The sequence below is a fragment of the Eleutherodactylus coqui genome, chromosome 6 (genome assembly GCF_035609145.1).
Source record: "Eleutherodactylus coqui strain aEleCoq1 chromosome 6, aEleCoq1.hap1, whole genome shotgun sequence".
In the NCBI taxonomy this organism is placed as follows: domain Eukaryota; kingdom Metazoa; phylum Chordata; class Amphibia; order Anura; family Eleutherodactylidae; genus Eleutherodactylus; species Eleutherodactylus coqui.
The window spans coordinates 232,762,771-232,786,194 of NC_089842.1; the positions used below are offsets into that span (position 1 = coordinate 232,762,771).

The 23,424-nt window shown below is 45.9% G+C and overlaps 2 protein-coding genes across 2 annotated transcripts in view; one reads left to right on the forward strand and one right to left on the reverse strand.

Annotated features, from left to right (window-relative positions):
* Positions 1–23,424, reverse strand: part of LOC136571895 (Fc receptor-like B) — a 121,350-nt gene that overhangs the window by 68,436 nt on the left and 29,490 nt on the right. The gene's annotated exons all lie outside the window — the stretch shown is intronic.
* Positions 1–23,424, forward strand: part of LOC136631700 (Fc receptor-like protein 5) — a 33,895-nt gene that overhangs the window by 7,436 nt on the left and 3,035 nt on the right. The window contains exons 5-10 of the mRNA XM_066605988.1: positions 2,765–3,046; positions 3,183–3,461; positions 7,020–7,295; positions 7,376–7,510; positions 7,963–8,034; positions 9,751–9,776. Coding sequence (XP_066462085.1) covers positions 2,765–3,046; positions 3,183–3,461; positions 7,020–7,295; positions 7,376–7,510; positions 7,963–8,034; positions 9,751–9,776 — 1,070 coding nt within the window. The remainder of the gene's footprint in view (positions 1–2,764; positions 3,047–3,182; positions 3,462–7,019; positions 7,296–7,375; positions 7,511–7,962; positions 8,035–9,750; positions 9,777–23,424) is intronic.

Consider the following 23,424-nt stretch of genomic DNA (forward strand, 5'->3'; position numbering starts at 1 on the left):
GATGGTTGACCTTCTGGAAGTTTCTCCCATCTGCACACACAATCTTTGGAGTTCATCTAAAGTGACAATTGGGTTCTTGATCTCTCTTACCAAGGCCCTTCTCCCCTCATTACTTAGTTTGGTTGGTCGGCAGCCCTAGGAAGAGTCCTGGTTTTTCCAAACTTCTTCCAAACTTTCAGTGCAGTAGAAATGTTTTTGTAGCTTCTTAAGAAGAAACAAAATCCTGTCTCTGAGCTCTACAGGCAATTATGTCCTTCTCATGGCTCGGTTTTGGCTTTGATATGCATTGTGAGCTGTGAGACTTTATATAGACAGGAGTGTGTCTTTTATAATTACGTACAATCCACTGAATTTCCTACAGGTGACTCCAATCAAGGTGTAGAAACATCTCAAAGATGATCAAGAGAAATGGAAAGCCCTCAGAGCTTCCAAGTTTCCAGTGTCATACTAAAGTGTGTGAATACTTATGTCAATGCAAAACATTGGTTTTTCATTTTTTTTTAATAAAATGGCCCACTGTAGATAAATATATAGCAGATCTCGTCTTATGTAGTTAAAGAACAATCAGCTATTTGGGTAATTGGTAATTGAACCAACCAACATCATTATAGCAGCCTGTACAGCTGTAGCCGAACAATGGCTATACATGCATGAATATCTTGGAAGAGTATTACCAGACATGTACAGCCGCCTCCAATAGAAACATTTCTCCTTCATCACAATCAGGAAGCAAAGAAGGACCAATACTGAGTGATTAACAGTAGGAACAATCCACAGTGATTTAATGATTATTAAGAATTGTGATAGTAACCTTTGCCACCATGTAAACTAAGTCAGAAGCAGATGGACTCTTCTAAGACATCACTCCAATCAGGTTTATCACTTCTAGAACTGTTCAGAATCCCAGAAATTAGAATGACCCCATACTCAGCGGCTGAAAGGCATCCCACCAACCTGATATGTCACAAAAGTCTTTGTCCACACAGACTGACCATAGAGCTATAGTTTGCTTTCTGCAGAGAAGGATGGAATATTCGGGGTATGGTACATCCAGTCTATTCAGTTGGAGCATTCTGGTAGATATTTCTGGGAACTTCCAACATCAGACAATAGACTGGAGAGAAGTTAGATTGCAGTTTTGCTATGAAAGACAAGCATGATGTTTAGAACTTCCCAATGTAACGACATATATGGCATAGTGAGCAAATAGTGAACAACCCCCAAGTCTCTCCAGCATTCACACTTTGAGGTCATCACAGAGGTGACCTAGAAATGACTTAAGAAGGAATCACAAACCTTCACCATCTGCAGGACTTGGTTTCTGAAACTAACATTCTAGTGGACATCTGTTGCTGGAAACCAGAGATCCGTCCTTTATTGGTCATTTTCGTATTTGACCTGGAATAAGGTAAGGGCTCTGGTGCAGATAAATAGGTAGAACATAGTGAGAAGGGACTGCATAATGGATACTGCAGTGGAGCAGCCTAAGCCCTGCCCGATCTCTCTGTTACACATCAGCACAATTCTCTGCATTGTATTATAGGACAGTCAAACGGAAGTGATGGGAAATCTCCCTTGTGTTTTGAGAGAATTTTTGAGGAATTCAGGGTAACTTTAAGAAATGCTTTGTGTGGACATGTTACCGGTTCTCACATCAAAGTCTTCTCTTGATGATAATGGTCGATGCTCACTGGCGATTTTTTCTTTCTTGCGCTGCGAGAGCACAAGAAAACGTTCGCCTCGCAGCGCAAGAACGACAACGGTATAGAACCGTCATATCGCTAGTGGTTTCAATGGGGCCAGCGGCAGCAGCGCTAGCCCCATTGAAAACATAAGGAGAATGCCGCGGACTTCTGCCACAGCTGTGACAGCTGTGGCAGAAGTCCACGGCATTCTATCCCATTGCTTTCAATGGGATCGGCACTGCTGCTGATCCCATTGAAAGCACTGCTTTGTCAAGCCACTGCGGTATGATTATCAGGGAAGGGCTTGAAATATAAGCCCTTCCCCGATAATCAGCAAAAAGTGTTAAAATTTTTTTCTTTTTAATTACTCACCTCTCCGGCGCTCAGACGCGTCCTCCTGGTGACTCCCCGGCACTGCTATTAAGCTCTTTCAGCAGGCGGTGATTTAAAAATCCCCGCCTCCTGAAAGGGCTGTGCAGATTGGCTGAGGGCTCAGCCAATAGCAGCTACTGCTTAGTTATTGGCTGAGCACTCAGCCAATGACACATAGCCTTTAGCTATTCATTCATGAATAGCAATATCTTAGCAGTAGCTGCTATTGGCTGAGCCCTCAGCCAATATGCACAGCCCTTTCAGGTCCCCGCCTGCTGAAAGAGCTTAGTAGCAGTGCAGGGGAGCCAGCAGGAGGACGCGTCTGAGCACCGCAGAGGTGAGTAATATATATATTTTTTTTTTAAGACTTATTGCTGATTATCGGGGAAGGGCTTATTTTTCAAGCCCTTCCCCGATAATCTTACTGTGGGGCTTGTCAGAAACCATTGCTTTCAATCGGATTGGCATTGAAAGCAATGGGATAGAATGCTTTGACATCTGCGGGGATGAAGGAAACTCCTGCCACAGCTGTGACAGCTGTAGCAGAAGTCCCCGACATTCTCCATCTCTTTTCAATGGGGCTTTACTCTCGCAGCGCAGAAGAGAAAAAAACTCCAGTGGGTGTCCACCCTTACTGTGATGTGAAAGTGTTACAGTCTTATAATAAACCAACCTAGTAACATATTATCATTTTATTCTTTCTCTAGAACTGTTCACGACTCCAACAATAACAGTGACCCCACAGCCAGTATTTCAGAAGGATAACATGACCCTAAATTGTGAGACACGTCTCCCTCCTGCCAGACAGAACACACAAATACGATTTGCTTTCTATAGAGAAGGACAAATTCTTCAGGACTTCAGTATAAATGATATCTATGAAGTCTACAATGTTCAGCTGAAGCATTCTGGGAAATATTCATGTGAGATAGAAACTACAGATGGCCGAGTAAGGAAGAGAAGTGCAGAGCGATCACTGCAGATAGAAGGTGAGGATGGGTGCTGGTTATGTCGTCCCAATGTGAGATCTTCTTCATCTACCTGGAGCATGGATGAAGTGAGTTTTTGGGAAAGTGTAAAATCCATCCATGTAATATATTTCCCATCTGTCTCTTTCATTTTTAGTGCAATTTTCACATCCAAACATTATGGTGACCAGTGAATTGTATGAGGGAGATCCGATGACCCTGACATGTGACACGACTCTTAATCCACATATAAATCCTACAGAAGTGCAGTTTGCTTTCTACAGAGATGGATGGGAGGTTCAGGGATTCATGTCATCTAATACATATGAGGTTCAGTCTGCAAGCCTGGAGGATTCTGGGAATTATACATGTGAAGTGAAAACCTCAATTAACACTACAATGAGGAAAAGTTATGGCTCCACCATATTGGTAAAAGGTAGGCTTTCCCAATTTGCAAATACTTGGGTTAAAACTGCACGTTATGGAACCACCCGGAGCTCTCAGATAGTGAAATGCTGTTCATGAATGAAGAAGAAGAGATTTTGGAATAATTATCTGTCATAATACTTTTTAGGTCACATATTAATTTCTTTCTTCCTTTTCTCATAAAATAATTTCTAAGGACAAACAATAAAAGAAAGGCAGGTTGTCAGAATGTGTGTTTTGGCCAAAACCTCATCATCTTATCTAAAAAATATGGGCATGGCCTATTGGTTTCCACTATGATGGAGCACTACATGACTGGCGTGAGAGCCAACAAATGAATTTACCCCCCCCCCCCCCAACTAGAGATATAAATTGTGGGCTCTTGTAGTTAAAACTGCGCTCATACATATAACCTAGAGGGGGCACAGTTGCCAAAAGAGGCAGAGCACACACACGCAAAAGAAAATAGCATCAATATATAGACAAAATATTAATGACCGCCTCTATTACATAAATTAAGGGTTTCCCAGCAGTTGATGGTGACCTGATGACGAATCCTAATTTTCGGTAGTGGTATAAGATTACTTAAAAAGAAATTATCAACCTTGGTGATCTAAAGTGATAGTGGTTAATATATATTTTTTGGAGGAGGTCTATATGAATGAAGGAGGTAATGGTAATAGCTCTAGTTGTCTAGCCTGGTGACTTGGTAACTCCAGTATCCATGGTGGTCTAGGATAGCTTTGACGGTGTGGTGAGGGAATTAGAACCAGACATCCTGAGAAGTGAGGTTGAATGGCCCTTAAGAAGCATTACTAATAACAAGGCAGCAGGAGACAATTGTATCCCAGTTGAACTGTTTGAAATCTTGAAAGATGATGTTGTCAAGCTAATGCATGCCATATGCCAGCAAATATGGAAAACACAAAAATGGCCATCAAATTGGAAAAAAATCAACTTATATCCCCATACCAAAAAAGGGAAACACTAAAGAATGCTCTAACTAACGCACAGTGGCCCTTATCTCACATGCCAGTAAAGTAATGCTCAAGATCCTGCAAGGTAGACTTCAGCAATTCATGGAGTGAGAGTTGCCAGATGTACAAGCTGGGTGCAGAAAAGGCAGAGGAACTAGAGTCCAAATTGCCAATATCCGCAGGCAGGGAATTTCCGAAAATTTCTGTTTTATTGATTATTCTAAAGCCATTGACTGTGTGGATCATAATAACTGTGGCAAGTTCTTGGTGGTATGGGGATACCAATCGCCTTGTATGCCTCCTGAGGAATCTGTATAATGACCAAGTAGCAACGGTAAGAACAGACCATGGAACAACAGGTTGGTTTAAGATTGGGAAAGGAGTATGGCAGGGGTGTGTACTCTCACCCTACTTATTCAACTTGTATGCAGAACACATCATGCAATGGAGGACATGTTCTTGAAAACTACAATGATGCACTGATGGATTTTGTTGAGTAGCTTGTGCACCAACTGAATCCATGGCCTAAGCTTACTATCGGAACCAGCAGATATGGATACACTGTGCCACACACTAGTATGACTGTAGACCAAATCTAGAGGTAACACCTAAGGAACCCTGGTCTTCAACCTTTCACCCCACCAGTCGGGATTTCGGCTTTACTGCAGGAGTCCCCAGACCATTGCACTATAAGTGGTCCCAATTATGTGGCTGAACAAGAAGCACCTTCAGCTTGATAAAAGGATGCAAAGCTTAGGCAACTTCCTGAGAGGAAAGGTGCTTGCTATAGCCAGAGGTGCTTAGTGATTGGGGGTTTCAGTATGTGTGCTGGCCCTTTAATACTGCAGGTGTGTGTGGGCAGCAGTGAGAGACTTACAGAAGGCCCAGTGCATAGCATCTGCTGTGGATAGGAGGAGAGCAAGCATTGCAGCCTTCAATTGTGAACAGGTGAGGCAAGTTGACATATGCAAACGTAATGCAAGATTAGGATTGTTTTGCATACCTTCTAGTCACATGGTGTCAAAATGCATTAGGTGAGGCTGGCCAGTCACATTACATCGGCCATTGGTAGTAAAGATTTTTTTATTATAATTAAGGGCAGTGATGGCAGAGCTAGGTTATAGGATAACCCAGATGGGCATTTCAAGTAGTTACCGTGTTTCCGCAAAAATAAGACCTAACGTGATAATAAGCTGTACCCTGATTTATTAATTTTCTTTTGGGGGGGGGGGGGAGTCTTGAAATATAAGCCCTCCCCTGAAAATAAGCCCTAGCTACACTACATGAAAACAAAACAAAAAAAATACACACCTAGCAAGTGGTGTTCGAGTCCCTCACACTTGGCTGCAGTGCTCCAGCAATCTTCCGTGTAGTCCTCAGCGCTGAGATAGCATTCTCTTCCTGGTAATGGGGCTTGAATACTCTGCCTCCAGCAACAGATTGCTGTGATTGGATCATGAGCACCATGGCTCAGCCAATCAGAGCCAGCGCTCGATGAACCAATCACAGGCATTCAGTGAATGACATCATTGAATGGGTGTGATTGGTTCTCCAAGTGCCGGCTCTGATTGGTTGAGGCGGTGTTCCTTAGCCAATCACAGCAATCTCTTGCTGGAGGCGGGGTATTCAAGCCCTGTTATCAGGAAGAGAATGCTCTCTCAGTGCTGAGGACTACACGGAAGACTACCGGAGTGCCACAGCCCAGTGTGAGGGACCCGGATGCTGCCTGCTAGTTGAGTATTAAGACACCCCACAAAAATAAGGCTTCAGAAAGACTTGGAACAAGTCGAAACATCGCCATTTTTTATGGGGCAATAAAAAAAAATTCTACTATTTCTACACCGCTGATGCTGCCGCCTTTCTTGGATATCATTACCCCACAAAAATAAGACACTGTGCCTCTTTTAGGGCAAAAATTAATAGAAGACACTGTCTTATTTTGGGGGAAACACAATAGTGTGACTGAAGAAACTTGTATAATAGTAGGGTGAGCTATGTCAAATTCATAGACTATTTTTAATGTTTATTGAGAAATTCTAGCAATATAGAAAGAGAAAATAATAAATCACCCAACCAGCCCGCTTCCCATACACATGGCTCTCCATAAGGGTGAAGTCACACGAACGTATATCGGCTCGGTTTTTACGCCGAGCCGATATACGTTGTCCTCGTGTGCAGGGGGGGGGGGGAGGATGGAAAAGCCAAGTGCAGGAACTGAGCTCCCGCCCCCCTCTCTGCCTCCTCTCCGCCCCTCTGCACTATTTGCAATGGGGAGAGGCGGGGTGGGGGTGAGGCTAATTCTCGGGACTTAGCCCCACCCCCGCCCCGCCTCTTCCCATTACAAATAGTGCAGAGGGGCGGAGAGGAGGCGGACAGGGGGCCGGGAGCTCAGTTCCTGCTCCTGGCTCTTCCATCCTCCCCCCCCTGCACACGATGTCAACGTATATCGGCTCGGCGTAAAAACCGAGCCGATATACGTTCGTGTGACTTCACCTTAACATATATAACATATCATATCCCTTTATCTTCCCTAATACCCCTCTTCTTTACATCATGACTTACTTATTTAATACTATTTAACTCTTTTCTAGAGCTCTTCTCTACTCCAGTACTGAAAGTATCTCCAGAGTTGGTCAAAGAGGGAGCTAACATGACCCTAACTTGTGTGACAGTTCTCAGTGAACACAGACAGAATACAGAACTGCGGTATGCCTTCTACAGAGATGAGGAAAATGTTCAGGGATTCACCTCTTCTAATAAGTATGAAGTTCAGTTCATTCCAGTGGAAGATTCTGGAACATACACATGTGTGATACAAACATCAACTGGCAGAGTAATGAAGAAGAGTCAGGAACTTCTCATAGAAGGTAAGCAGAGTCTATCATCCTGTCCTAGTCACTTATGTCAGCCAAGTATTATCTAATGGTAGGATCATGTCTCTCCATAGGGCCCAATGACTCTTCTCTAATAACTATACTGTCTGTAAGTTTTGGGCTGTTACTACTCATCGTCATCATCCTTATCTTCTTGTGTATATACTATCAACGCCGATCATCCAATAATAACCATACGCCACCAACAGGTAATAGAAAATGTCACCATTTTTATCCATTTTTTGATTACCGTAATGTTCACTAGATCGATGGTTATTAGAAGCCATTTATTATATGCTAAGATACGTCCATAGGCTTTGGAGTAGATGTACAGGCATTGAGCAGACAACCTTCAGTGACATACCAAATCACCATCAGCTTTAATGCATCCAAGAAACCAACATGTGATTTTCCCCATACATCAAACAAATGTTGATATTAATATTAATAACAGACATTATGGTATAAGAAGCCAAGAGCAGTCCATTATGCACCCAACTTGAGAAGGTGTCTTCATGGAAAAATATCACCTAAAAGTCACAAGATTTCACAACGATCATACTTTTGTCTAATGTCTATGGCAGATTAGGTTGGAGATAGGTTGGCCAACCAACCAATTATTATCTTTCAGTTGATGCTTACTGAGCTTTCTCTTTTTTAGCCGCTGACAATGGACACTCTCCTGAAGGTGAAGTCAATTATGCGGTCCTTGCAATGACTACAAGGCCACCAAGTAAGTTTTATCAACACATATTTATCTACTTCCATTAGTGATGAGCAATTATTGAAATATTTGGATCAGGAGTGTCCTACTGGACTCTCCAAATATAATCATGATTCCAGACGACTCAATGCTGATACCCATTGAAGTTAATGGGAGTAGAGAGTTATGTGGGTTTTTGCCTCTTCAACGAATGTGGCACAGTGATTAGTACTGCTGCCTTGTAGTGTTGGGATCCTAAGCTCAAATCCCATTAAGGACAACATCTGCATGGACTCTAAAAAAATCTCCATACAGTTGTTGCCCTTGGTCAGATTTGAACCTAGAACTGCACCAGTGCTAAAGCCTCAGCCACAACACTTGTTCTCTCATTTCCAGAGGAGGAGAAGAACAAGAAACGTAAACACAAACACAACATAAAAACTCCATACAGTTGCTGCTCTTGGTCAAATTTGATGCTAGATCTCAAGCACTGCAAGGTGGAGGTGATAACATCTGAGGAACCACACATTATTGATGGTGCCTCTTCAATGATTGTGGCTCATTGGTTAGCACTGTTGCCTTGTAGTGCTGGTATCCTTGGTTCAAATCTCATAAGAAACAACAATTGCATGGACTTTGAAAAACTCCATATAGATGTTGCTCTTGGTCAGATTTCAATATATTACTCCAGCACTGCAAGGCAGCAGTGCTAACAACTGAGCCACCAAACTTGTTTTTCTTCTCCAGTGGAGAAGAAAAGGCAGAATAAACACAAAGAAAACATAAAATCTCTGACATCGAATGACCACATTATTAGAAAGGCCCATTTAGTAGTAATTTGGACCTCCTTTGGCCTTAGAATGTAGGACCTAGTAGCTACTATCTAGATTTCTGTCCCATGTACTAGAGAACTTGGAGTTTGTAAAGAAGACATTCTTCATACCATTACTCCACCTCCACCAGCATGACAGGAAGGGGTCAATAATTTATGCTGCTTGCTCCACATTCTGACTCTCCCATCAGCTGACTCTACCAACAGAAATCTGGATTCATCTGAGCAGACAATGTGTTTCAACTGTTCAGTGATCCAGTTTTTTGACCACAGGGGTTTCATCGTCCTGTTTCTCTTAGACACAATGGCGCTAGAATTGGTCATCTTCTGTTATAGCCCATCCATGCTAAGGAAAGGGGAGTTGCTCATTTAGACATGTTAGTAGGAACACAAGTGTTGTATTTGGCTGCAATTTGCTTGCCTGTGCAGCAACTGTTCATCACAGTGATTCCTGACATCCTCCTCAGACCCCTTTCAGTGAAGAGTTGTTTCTGTCCACAGGATCCCCCTTTGCTGGATCTTTTTCATTGATCATGCCATTCTCTGTATACTCTTCACAGCATTGCACAAGAAAACCCCACAAAGTTTGCAGTGAAATCCCGTCCCCAGCTAGTCTAGCACCGATGACCTCGTTGAATGTCGCTAAGGTCACTGGATTTTCCCGTCTATTCTAGATTCACACTAAAACTGATCCTGTGATTTTATGCTGCATCCGGGGTTACGGGGATCATGTATATACAGGAGAACTCCAATCATTAGAGGTCTCTAATAAAGGGTCAGGGGATCTAATAAAGTGGGCATTCAGTGTATGTAGGAACATATATGTACTCCTGTTTTTGGTATATATATCCTAGTTGATAAAATAATACATTCATATTGGAAAAAGTTCTTAAAAAGTTTTTTATTTGTTCTAGGTCACTTACCAGAAGACAATGGATCTGTAAGTACTACAAAAGACCAAACTTCATAAATATCTGTATACAATATTCTAGATCGCTTAAAGTGAATGTCCAATTTCTTTTTAGGGTTAATAAGTTCCAGATTTTATGCCTTTCTTGATATATCTTTTTTTTAGGGGTCAGAGTTTCAATTTCATTTTCAATTAGAGATGAGCGAGCACGCTCGGATAAGCCAGTTACTCGAGCGAGCCTCGCTCTTCTTGAGTAACTGCATTCTTGTCCGAGCGTGCTCGGGGGGGAGGCGAATGTGAGCGGGGGGCTCACCTGCTACCCCCTGCTATCCCCCGCCGCCCCCCTGAGCACGCTCGGACAAGAATGCAGTTACTCGAGAAGAGCGAGGCTCGCTCGAGTAGCTGGCTTATCCGAGCATGCTCGCTCATCTCTATTTTTAATGCAAATCCCCTGCATAGACAGAGATGTAAAAGCTACCATGCTGGGCACCTGCAGACACTAGAGGAGCTCGGGGGTTTATAGAATACTACATATACATAAAGCTCAATAATAGCACAACATGCAGTGAGCTCTTAAATGTCCTCTTGTGCCTACAGACAGCAAGCACCTTGTCTACTAACTCCGTAATACTTCATAATGTACAATTACATCATGGAGGTTCAAGGTTTGTAGGGAGCGGGATCAGGGGTGAATCCAGCTCCATACAATGCGGGTGTTGGCTGTCTGTGAAAGCTGACATCTGCGCGCAACAGCTGTGATCAGCACTGACGCTAATTGCGGTTGTTAGGCCTCATGTCCATGGGCAAAATAAGAATTAAAATCCGCAGCGGATTTTAACTCTTCTCCTGCCCGCGGATCCGCATCCCATAGGGATGCATTGACCACCCGTGGGTAGATAAATACCCGCGGATGGTCAATAAAAGTGATTTTTTTTAAAATGGAGCATGAAAAAATCTGGACCATGCTCCATTTTCGTGCGGGTCTCCTGTGGGGATGGCTCCCGCAGGTTTCTATTGAAGCTTATGGAAGCCGTCCGGATCCGCAGGAGACAAAAATGGGAATTACTCACCTGCTCCGGATCTTCCCTTTGCCGCGGCTTCTTCTCTCCGTCCGCATATTAGCACTTTCTGCTTGGTTAAGCAGCGCTGCTGATTAGAGCCACCTGATTGGCTCTTCGGCACCACGTGACTACAATCAGCGTGCACGCTGCGTAGTCACGTGGTGCCGAAGAGCCAATCAGGTGGCTCTAATCAGCAGCGCTGCTTAACATAAGCAGAAAGTGCTAATATGCTCTCCGTCGCGGCCGGATCTTTTTTTCTTCGGGCCGGCGCATGCGTGGGGCACGCAACCGACGTGCCCTGCGCATCCGCCAGGCCGAAGAAAGAAGATCTGGCCGCGACGGAGAGAAGATGAAGCCGCGGCGAAGAGAAGATCCGGAGCGCGCGAAAGGTGAGTAAATTCTTATTTTCAGCGCTCATGTCCGCGGGGCAGGAGGGACCCGCTACGGATTCTACATGGAGAATCCGTAGCGGGCCTGATTTTCCCCGTGGACATGAGGCCTTAGCCCTTTAAATGTAGCCATCAATTCTGACAGCAGCATTTGAGTGCCCTGATTGGAGTTTGGCTGTATCATTCAGTTGCCATTTGAAGGCTCCCAGGGCCGCCTATGAAGCTATACCTGTGGTGCAGCTTGATAGACTGCCTGTCAGATTGCAGTATAATGTAATACAATGGTATTACATTATGCTCCAGAAGCAATGAAATGATCAGAAGTTCAGGTTCCCTATGGGGATTAAAAAAAATATAAAAAAAATAAAACGTAAAAACAGTTTAACACCCCCACGCCTTTTCGTTACCCGTATTTATAATAATAAAGACACAATCATTAAAAAAAACACATCTGCTAATGCTGCATCCATGAAAGTCAGATCTATCAAAGTTACTCATTATTCAACCTCCACAATGAACGTCATAAAAAAAACCCACAACATTAGAATTGCACTTTTTTGGTCCTCCCATCTCCAAGAAAAAATGTAATTAGTTGTATGTACTCCAAAATGGTACCAATAGAAATTACGGGATGTCCTGAAAAAAAAGATCCCTCACACAACTATGTCGACAGAAAAATAAAAACGTTATGGCTGTCAGAAGATGGCGGCAGAAAATAATTTTTTATTTTTTCCAAATATATTTTATTTTTTAAAAGTAGCAAAGCAAAAAAAACTAAATAAATGTTGTATCGTTACAATCACACCGACCCACAGAATAAGGTCATCATGTGCTTTTTTCATTTTCCTTGCCCAGATGTAGGACTTTGTATTTCTCCTTGTTAAATACCATTCTGTTAGTCGCCATCCAATGTTCAAGCGTTTCTAGATCTTTTTGAATACTCTCCCTCTCTTCCCTAGTATTAGCTATCCCTCCTAGCTTTGTGTCGTTGGCAAATCTGATCAGTTTCCCATCAATTCCCTCCACCAGATCATTTATAAAAATGTTAAACAACACTGGGCCTAGAACATAGCCTTTGCTACCCCATTTGATACATTCTTCCACATGGATGTGCAGCCATTTATGACCCCTCTTTGAGTATGATCACTCAGCCAGTTGTGAATCCACCTAACAGTTGCCTTGTCAATCCCATGTTTGGTCATTTTTTCAATAAATATGGTATGAGATACTTTGTCAAATGCTTTACTAAAGTCAGGTGATTCTGTCATAGAAGGAAATTAGATTTGTCTGGTATGACTTGTTTGTTACAAACCCACACTGGCTCTGGTTAATTACTTCATTTTTATACAAGTACTTGCATACATGCTGTTTAATAAATTGTTCAAAGATCTTTCCCGCTATAGACGTCAGGCTCACAGGCCTGTAGTTTCCTGGATCCACCTTCTTCCCTTTTTTAAAGATAGGGACAACATTTGCCCTTTTTCAATCTTCTAGGACTTCTCCTGTTCTCCAGGAATTTTCAAAGATTATTGGGAGTGGCTCAGCAATTACCTCTGCTGCTTCCTTTAGTATCTTAGGGTGTAATTCATCTAGACTATAAGACTTGAATTCATTTAAGTTAGCTATGTGTTCCCTCACCATCTCTCTGCTTACAGATAGCCTGCATTCTTTTATTCCCCCAATAGCACAGGGAAAATCAGTTAATGTCACATCTACTTTCTCAGAGAAAACGGATACAAAATAGGAATTTAAAAGTTCGGCCTTCTCAACATCATTCTTAACTAGAGTTGAGCGAACGTACTCTTCCGATGTTTGTTCGAGTATTAACATACTTGATGGTGCTCGCTACTCGAACAAGCATCACGCTGTGTTTGACCCTGCCCCAGTTTTTTGCCCCTCCCCACCGCGACGCAGCACGCTCGTCAATGTCAAATTTTTTGGCTGTCTGGCAGGCAGGCAAGGGGAGAGAGAGAAAAAGAGAAAAACACACGAACCAAAAAAAAAAGCTCAGCGGCCCACATACAAAAATGCTCGAGTCTCCCATTGTAGTCAATGGGGTTCGTTACTGGAGTAGAGCTCTCGAATTTTACAAAAAGCTCGACTCGAATAACGAGGACCCGAGCATTTGAGTGCTCGCTCATCTCTGTTCTTAACCAATTCACCATTTTCATCTTGTAAGTATCCAATAGCATCTTTGACTTTTCTTTTGCTTTTGACATGCCCTCCAAATCCATTTTTTTGCTTTTGGCCTCTGTTGCAAGCCTAAATTCATTATTAGTAGAGATGAGCGAACACCAAAATGTTCGGGTGTTCGTTATTCGGAACGAACTTCCCGTGATGCTCGAGGGTTCGTTTCGAACAACGAACCCCATTGAAGTCAATGGGCGACCAGAACATTTTTGTATTTCGCCGATGCTCGCTAAGGTTTTCATGTGTGAAAATCTGGGCAATTCAGGAAAGTGATGGGAATGACACAGTGACGGATAGGGCAGGCGAGGGGCTACGTGTTGGGCTGCATCTCAAGTTCCCAGGTCCCACTATTAAGCCACAATACCGGCAAGAGTGGGCCCCCCCCCCTCCCAACAACTTTTACTTCTGAAAAGCCCTCATTAGCATGGCATACCTTTGCTAAGCACCACACTACCTCCAACAAAGCACAATCACTGCCTGCATGACACTCCACTGACACTTCTCCTGGGTTACATGCTGCCCAACCGCCCCCCCTCCCCCCCCCACAGCGCACACCAAAGTGTCCCTGCGCAGCCTTCAGCTGCCCTCATGCCACACCACGCTCATGTCTATTTAGAATTGCGTCTGCCATGACGAGGGACCGCAGGCACACACTGCAGAGGTTGGCACGGCTAGGCAGCGACCCTCTTTAAAAGTGGCGGAGCGATAGCCCACAATGCTGTACAGAAGCAATGAGAAATAGAATCCTGTGCCACCGCCATCAGGAGCTGCACACATGGGCATAGCAATGGGGAACCTATGTGCCACACACTATTCATTCTGTCAAGGTGTCTGCATGCCCCAGTCAGACCGGGCTTTTTAATTCATAGACACAGGCAGGTACAACTCCCTATTGTGAAGTCCCTGTCGACCCACAGCATGGGTGGCTCCCTGGAACCCACCGGCAGTACACAGAAATATCCCATTGCATTGCCCAACACAGCTGAGGTAGTAATGTCGTGCTTAATGCAGGTGGGCTTCGGCCCACACTGCATGCCCCAGTCTGACTGGGGTTCTTTATAAGTGTACAGATGTAGTAAAAACTCCGTGTGCACCTACAGCATGGGTGGGTGCCAGGAAGCCACCGGCGGTACATAGAAATATCCCATTGCATTGCCCAACACAGCTGAGGTAGTAATGTTGTGCTTAACCCTTTCCAATCCAATTTGTATATGGTTTTCCTAGGGGGCTTACTCTTTTTCTGCTGTTATACAACGGCGCTATATGCTGGCTAAAGCCAGTACTGCATGAGCTGACACGTAGGATAGGCTCCGACAGCAGAGAGGCTGGCAATATACAGTAAGAGAACCCCGACGGACGTCTACCAACAACGGAGCTGTACAGCCTTAAACCCTAATGTCTTCACAGGTCACACAGTGGACTGGAAAGGGTTAATGCAGGTGGGTTTCGGCCCACACTGCATGCCCCAGTCAGACTGGGGTTCTTTACAAGTGGACACATGTAGGTTAAACTCCCTGTGGACCCACTGCCTGGGTGGGTGCCAGGAAGCCACCGGCGGTACATAGAAATATCCCATTGCATTGCCCAACACAGCTGAGGTAGTAATGTTGTGTGTAATACAGGTGGGCTTCGGCCCACACTGCATGCCCCAGTCAGACGGGTTCTTTAGAAGTGTACAGATGTATTAAAAACTCAGTGTGCACCTACAGCATGGGTGGCTCCCTGGAACCCACCGGCGGTACATAAAAATATCCCATTGCATTGCCCAACACAGCTGAGGTAACGTCAGCTGTAATGCAGGTGGCCTAAAAATTAATTTGATTACACTGTAGGCGAGGGCCCACAAAAATTGCTGTATCAACAGTACTAATGTACCTCCCAAAAATTGGCCATGGCCAGCCAAGAGGGCAGGTGAAACCCATTAATCGCTTTGGTTAATGTGGCTTAAGTGGTAACTAGGCCTGGAGGCAGCCCAGTGTAACGAAAAATTGGTTCAAGTTAAAGTTCCAACGCTTTTAAGCGCATTGAAACTTATAAAAATTGTTCTGAAAAATTATTTGAGTGAGCCTTGTGGCCCTAAGAAAAATTGCCCGTTCAGCGTGATTACGTGAGGTTTCAGGAGGAGGAGCAGGAGGAGGAGGAGGAGGAATATTAGACACAGATTGATGAAGCAGAAATGTCCCCGTTTTGGATGGTGAGAGAGAACGTAGCTTCCATCCGCGGGTGCAGCCTACGTATTGCTTACGTATCGCTGCTGTCCGCTGGTGGAGAACAGAAGTCTGGGGAAATCCAGCCTTTGTTCATCTTGATGAGTGTTAGCCTGTCGGCACTGTCGGTTGACAAGCGGCTACGCTTATCTGTGATGATTCCCCCAGCCGCACTAAACACCCTCTCCGACAACACGCTAGCCGCAGGACAAGCAAGCACCTCCAGGGCATACAGCGCTAGTTCAGGCCACATGTCCAGCTTCGACACCCAGTAGTTGTAGGGGGCAGAGGCATCACCAAGGATGGTCGTGCGATCCGCTACGTACTCCCTCACCATCCTTTTACAGTGCTCCCGCCGACTCAGCCGTGACTGGGGAGCGGTGACACAGTCTTGGTGGGGAGCCATAAAGCTGGCCAGGCCCTTAAAGACTGTTGCACTGCCTGGGATGTACATGCTGCTCGATCTACGCACATCCCCTGCTACCTTGCCCTCGGTACTGCGCCTTCTGCCACTAGCGCTGTCGGCTGGGAATTTTACCATCAGCTTGTCCGCAAGGGTCCTGTGGTATAGCAACACTCTCGAACCCCTTTCCTCTTCGGGAATCAGAGTGGGCAGGTTCTCCTTATACCGTGGATCGAGCAGTGTGTACACCCAGTAATCCATAGTGGCCAGAATGCGTGCAACGCGAGGGTCACGAGAAAGGCATCCTAACATGAAGTCAGCCATGTGTGCCAGGGTACCTGTACGCAACACATGGCTGTCTTCACTAGGAAGATCACTTTCAGGATCCTCCTCCTCCTCCTCAGGCCATACACGCTGAAAGGATGACAGGCAATCAGCCGGTGTACCGTCAGCAGCGGCCCAAGCTGTCTCTTCCCCCTCCTCCTCATCCTCCTCATGCTCCTCCTCCTCCTCCTGTACGCGCTGAGAAATAGACAGGAGGGTGCCCTGACTATCCAGCGGCATACTGTCTTCCCCCGCCCCCGTTTCCGAGCGCAAAGCAGCTGCCTTTATGGTTTGCAGGGAATTTCTCAAGATGCATAGCAGAGGAATGGTGACGCTAATGATTGTAGCATCGCCGCTCACCACCTGGGTAGACTCCTCAAAATTACCAAGGACATGGCAGATGTCTGCCAACCAGGCCCACTCTTCTGAAAGGAATTGAGGAGGCTGACTCCCACTGCGCCGCCCATGTTGGAGTTGGTATTCCACTATTGCTCTACGCTGCTCATAGAGCCTAGCCAACATGTGGAGCGTAGAGTTCCACCGTGTGGGCACGTCGCACAGCAGTCGGTGCACTGGCAGCTTAAAGTGATGTTGCAGGGTGCGCAGGGTGGCAGCGTCCGTGTGGGACTTGCGGAAATGTGCGCAGAGCCGGCGCGCCTTTACGAGCAGGTCTGACAAGCGTGGGTAGCTTTTCAGAAACCGCTGAACCACCAAATTAAAGACGTGGGCCAGGCATGGCACGTGCGTGAGGCTGCCAAGCTGCAGAGCCGCCACCAGGTTACGCCCGTTGTCACACACGACCATGCCCGGTTGGAGGCTCAGCGGACCAAGCCAGCGGTCGGTCTGCTGTGTCAGACCCTGCAGCAGTTCGTGGGCCGTGTGCCTCTTATCGCCTAAGCTGAGTAGTTTCAGCACGGCCTGCTGACGCTTGCCCACCGCTGTGCTGCCACACCGCGCGACACCGACTGCTGGCGACATGCTGCTGCTAACACATCTTGATTGCGAGACAGAGGAGGAGGAGGAGGAGGAGGGTGCTTTAGTGGAGGAAGCATACACCTCCGCAGATACCACCACCGAGCTGGGGCCCGCAATTCTGGGGGTGGGTAGGACGTGAGCGGTCCCAGGCTCTGACTCTGTCCCAGCCTCCACTAAATTCACCCAATGTGCCGTCAGGGAGATGTAGTGGCCCTGCCCGCCTGTGCTTGTCCACGTGTCCGTAGTTAAGTGGACCGTGGCAGTAACCGCGTTGGTGAGGGCGCGCACAATGTTGCGGGAGACGTGGTCGTGCAGGGCTGGGACGGCACATCGGGAAAAGTAGTGGCGACTGGGAACTGAGTAGCGCGGGGCCGCCGCCTCCATGATACTTTTGAAGGACTCAGTTTCCACAACCCTATACGGCAGCATCTCAAGGCTGATGAATTTTGCTATGCGGACGGTTAACGTTTGAGCGTGCGGGTGCGTGGCGGCGTACTTGCGCTTGCGCTCGAACACTTGCGCAAGCGACGGCTGAACGGTGCGCTGAACTACACTTCTGGATGGGGCCGAGGACAGCGGAGATGAGGGTGTGGGTGCAGGCCATGAGGCGGTAGTGCCTGTGTCCTGAGAGGGGGGTTGCATCTCAGTGGCAGGTTGGGGCACAGGGGGAGAGGCAGGGGTGCAAACCGGAGGCGGTGAACGGCCTTCGTCCCACCTTGTGGGGTGCTTGGCCATCATATGTCTGCGCATGGTGGTGGTGGTGAGGCTGTTGGTGTTGGCTCCCCGGCTGAGCTTTGCGCAACAAAGGTTGCACACCACTGTTCGTCGGTCGTCAGGCGTCTCTGTGAAAAACTGCCAGACCTTAGAGCACCTCGGCCTCTGCAGGGTGGCATGGCGCGAGGGGGCGCTTTGGGAAACACTTGGTGGATTATTCGGTCTGGCCCTGCCTCTACCCCTGGACACCGCACTGCCTCTTGCAACCTGCCCTGCTGATGCCCTTGACTCCCCCTCTGAAGACCTGTCCTCCTGAGTAAGCGTTGCACACCAGGTGGGGTCAGTCACCTCATCGTCCTGCTGCTCTTCCTCCGAATCCTCTGTGCGCTGCTCCCTTGGACTTACTGCCCTTACTACTACCTCACTGCAAGACAACTGTGTCTGATCGTCATCATCCTCCTCACCCACAGAAAGTTGTTGAGACAGTTGGCGGAAGTCCCCAGCCTCTTCCCTCGGACCCCGGGAACTTTCGAATGGTTGGGCATCAGTGACGATAAACTCCTCTGGTGGGAGAGGAACCGCTGCTGCCCAATCTAAGCAGGGGCCCGAGAACAGTTCCTGGGAGTGTTCCCGCTCCTGAGCAGGTGTCATTGTAGTGGAGTGAGGAGGCTGGGAGGAAGGAGGAGCAGCAGACAGAGGATTCGGATTTGCAGCAGTGGACGGCGCAGAACTGCGTGTTGACGATAGGTTGCTCGAAGCACTTTCTGCCATCCAGGACAGGACCTGCTCACACTGCTCATTTTCTAATAACCGTCTCCCGCGTGGACCCATTAATTGGGCGATGAATGTGGGGACGCCAGAAACGTGCCTCTCTCCTAATCGCGCAGCAGTCGGCTGCGACACACCGGGATCAGGAGCTCGGCCTGTGCCCACACCCTGACTTGGCCCTCCGCGTCCTCGGCCGCGTCCACGTCCTCTAGGCCTACCCCTACCCCTCAGCATGCTGTATTACCAGTGATTTGATTTAACAGGCAGGAAATAAATTGGCGCAAGACTGCAGGCCAAATATAATTTTTGCCCTTTTGGGAAAACGAAAGGCCCCACTGCCTCTAGTGAATGAATAATCTAAGTTTAATAACTGTGCTGTGTCCCTGCTTATGTGTCACAGAACGTGAGGGTAGCAGAGTTATTATAACTCTGGCAGAGCAGGTATTTTTTTTCCCAATTAAGGAAAGCAAATGGCGAAGCCAGCAGTAAAGCGTAGCTGGGTGCGTCTGATTTAGCAATGTTTTTCACGCAGCTCACACGTGTCCACAGGCGTTAGGACGGACAGAGGCTGGACAAATAGATTTGTTTTCACTTGTTTTTCCACCAAAAGGCAGCACTGCGTATATTCAATGAACATGAGAAGTTTAATAACTGTGCTGTGTCCCTGCTAATGTGTCACAGAACGTGAGGGTAGCAGAGTTATTATAACTCTGGCAGAGCAGGTATTTTTTTTTCCCAATTAAGGAAAGCAAATGGCGAAGCCAGCAGTAAAGCGTAGCTGGGTGCGTATGATTTAGCAATGTTTTTCACGCAGCTCACACGTGTCCACAGGCGTTAGGACGGACAGAGGCTGGACAAATAGATTTGTTTTCAGTTTTTTCCCACCAAAAGGCAGCACTGCGTATATTCAATGAACATGAGAAGTTTAATAACTGTGCTGTGTCCCTGCTAATGTGTCACAGAACGTGAGGGTAGCAGAGTTATTATAACTCTGGCAGAGCAGGTATTTTTTTTCCCAATTAAGGAAAGCAAATGGCGAAGCCAGCAGTAAAGCGTAGCTGGGTGCGTATGATTTAGCAATGTTTTTCACGCAGCTCACACGTGTCCACCGCCCGTAAGGACGGACAGAGGCTGGACAAATAGATTTGTTTTCACTTGTTTTTCCACCAAAAGGCAGCACTGCGTATATTCTATGAATAATAACTGTGTTGTGGCCCTGCCTATACAATTCTTTCCCTGCAGTATCAATGGAGGGTGGAATGCTCTGCAGAGGCGATTTTGAGAAGCCCAAAAAAAATGCAGCACAGCTAACAGCAGCCTGGACAGTACTGCACACGGATAAATATGGCCCTAGAAAGGACCGTTGAGTTTCTTGAAGGCTACACGCACTCCTAACACTCTCCCTGCCTATGCAGCACTTCTGTCCCTAATGCCAGGTGCAACGCTCTGCAGAGCCGATTTTGAGAAAAAAAAAAATTCCACTGCTAACAGCAGCCAACACACAGCTATCAGTGGCCCTAATAAGGACCTTTGGGGGGTCTTGAAGCCTACACTAACTACCAATTCTTTCCCTACAGCAGCTCCGGTATAAACAGCACTGTCCCTCATCTAACTCACACCGCATCTGAGGCGAGCCGCGGGAGGGGCCGACTTTTATATTAGGCGAACACCTGATCTCGCCAGCCACTCACAGCAGGGGGGTGGTATAGGGCTTAAACGTTGCAGGGGGAAGTTGTAATGCCTTCCCTGTCTTTCAATTGGCCAGAAAAGCGCGCTAACGTCTCAGGGAAGGAAGTGAAAGTAACCAGAACACCGCATGGTGTTCGTTACGAATAACGAACATCCCGAACACCCTAATATTCGCACGAATATCAAGCTCGGACGAACGCGTTCGCTCATCTCTAATTATTAGCTTTAGCTTTTCTGACACTTGCCCTACAGTTTCTGCAGACCACATTATATTCTTCTTTAGATATTCCTCCCTCTTTCCATTTGATAAACATATTTTCCTTCCTTTTTAACATGTGTGCAAGTTCTGTGTTCATCCATCCTGGTCTCTTTAAATGCTTCCCATTCTTCCTTCTTTTAGGGATTGTTAACAATTGTGCTTTGAGAATCTCATTTCACAATATTTCCCAACCTTCTTGGACATTTCTGTCCTTAAGAACATCCAGCCATTGGATTCTTTCTATCCTCTTTCTGAGTTCATTAAAATCTGCCTTTCTGAAATCCAACCTTGAGGTCTGAGTTTTTTCAGGTCTTCCTCCTCTTTTTATCCAAAAATCAAGGATATCATGATCACTGCCTCCTAAGGGCCCAGCCACCCTTACTTCCTCAACCATTCCCTCCCTGTTGGTAAGAATTAGGTCCAAGATAGCAGATCTTCTTGTTTTCTCTTCTACCTTTTGGAAGATAAAGTTGTCAGCAAGAGCGAATAAGAATTTGTTAGATCCATTACTTTTACGTGAGAGAGAGATTACCAACAAATATCTGGATAGTTAAAATCTCCCATGATCACTATGTTGTGCTTGTTTGAGAGCTTGGCCAACTGATGTAGAAAGAGTTCATCAATATCTTCTGCTTGTCCCGGTGGTCTATAATAAATGCCTACAATGGTGTCCTTTCTGTTGTTCTCCCCTTGTATTCTTACCCAAACAGTTTCTACAGAACTCCCATGCTCTGAAACTTGAATCTCGATGGAGATTAATGTTTTTCCTAACATACAATGCAATACTCTACCTTCTCCCTTTTTTTAGGTCTGTTTCTTATAAATAAGTTGTATCCTTTAGGCTTTGTATTCCAATCACGTGTATCCTTCCACCAAGCTTCCATGATGCCTATGACATCTTATTTCTCTTCCTGTGTTAGGAGCTCCAATTCTCCTTGTTTGTTTCCCATGCTGTAGGCACTTGTGTAGAAACATTTTAGTTTGTGATCGGTGTCTCTTGCTCCTCTACTTTCCCTCTAAATTTTTTGTTCTTTGTACTTTCTTTCCACTTCTAATAGCAAGGTTCTCAAATGTGTTAATTATTAGGTGTATATTTTTACCTGGCCTTTCACTTCCCTTCCCACATTGTTCTAGTTTAAAGCTCTCCTATAGAGGTCCTTTTTTGCATTACATGTGTTAGTAGGAATAGGTGGTGTTCTGTAGGACTGAAGAGTCTTGACAGCCTATCAGACACGTCCTTAATTTGTGCACCTGGAAGACAGCACACCACTCGTGAGGTGTCAGGTCTGCAGACAGCAGCCTCTGTTCCTCTCAATAGTGAATCCCCCACAACCGCCACTCTCCTTTTCTTCTTCACAACAACACTTCTTTTTCTCCATTTAAGAGGACTGTGTGCTTACTACACAGTTCTTTGTGGGTAGAGTCATTTTCTGCTATACCTTTCTCCCCTGCTCTGTTCTTTGTGGGTAGAGTCATTTCTTGCTGTACCTCTTTCTCCTCAGCTCTTTTCTTTGTGTGTAGAGTCGTTTATTGCTGTACCTCTTTCTCCTCTGCTCTGTTCTTTGTGAGTAGAGTCATTTCTTGCTGTACCTCTTTCTCCTCTGCTCTTTTCTTTGTGGGTAGAGTCATTTCTAGATATACCTCTTCCTCCTCTTCTCTGTTCTTTGTGGGTGGAGTTTTTCTTGCTGTAGCCCTTCCACCTTCGGCTCAGGAACCAGTACCAGGCCCCCCTGCATGAGAATCTCGCATCGGTTCCCGAGTAGTATGGGTGCTGGCTGACTCCTGATCGTCCTGCTTCTTTGGGTCACATGCTTCCATTCCTCTGTTTCTGCAGGTACACTGGACATTTCTTTTCCTTCAACATTTTGACAAATTTCTTCTGCTCTGTCAAGGAAATCCTCACCTTCCTTAATGAGCTTCAATGTACTGTAGCTATTCTTTCCTGAAGATGCTGCACCTATTCCTCCAGTAGAGAGACAAGCTCGCATTTCTGGCAGGTGAAGTTTCACTTTTCCTCTGGTAGGTCTGTAAACATATAGCATACGTTGCTATATGGTTCCTCTCCTTTTCCATGTTGTCATTTTACTCCACTCAGGATTTTTTTTACAGTTTTTTAGTACATTTTATAGTATCATTGAAAAATACAACTCGTCCTGCAAAAAACAAGCCTTCAGACAGCAAAGTCGATGCTTTTTTGAAAGTGCGGAGGAATAACCAAAAATGAAAAAAGAGGGAACATCGTAGTGAGGGGTAAAATCTTTGACCCTGCAGATTCTAAAAAATTTAAGATTCAGTTTAAGCCTCAGTTTAGGATCCCTTCATATAACAATAGGATCTTATTATGTTAAATGGCAATTCTGCTTTTAGTTATCTATAGACATTATGTTACGATCATGTGGGCAACTAAAGACGGGGCCCATATGATCGTGACCAAGAAGGACAGGGGAGGAACACAAGGAACTTCTACAGATTTATACCTCTCCCTATCTACTACTTGGCTTGGTGACACAGACCTACTAAGCAGGGACATCGCCCCAATAAAGGGCGGCTCTGCCGTCTTCGGATCTGGGCCATAGCTGCTCCTAGGAACCATGCACCCAGGAAAGGACACATACACGTGCCACATGACAAGGACAAACTGGACAGAACAAGAAAACACACAGAGCCGGAAGCACACCATACAGCAGCCAAAATGTAAA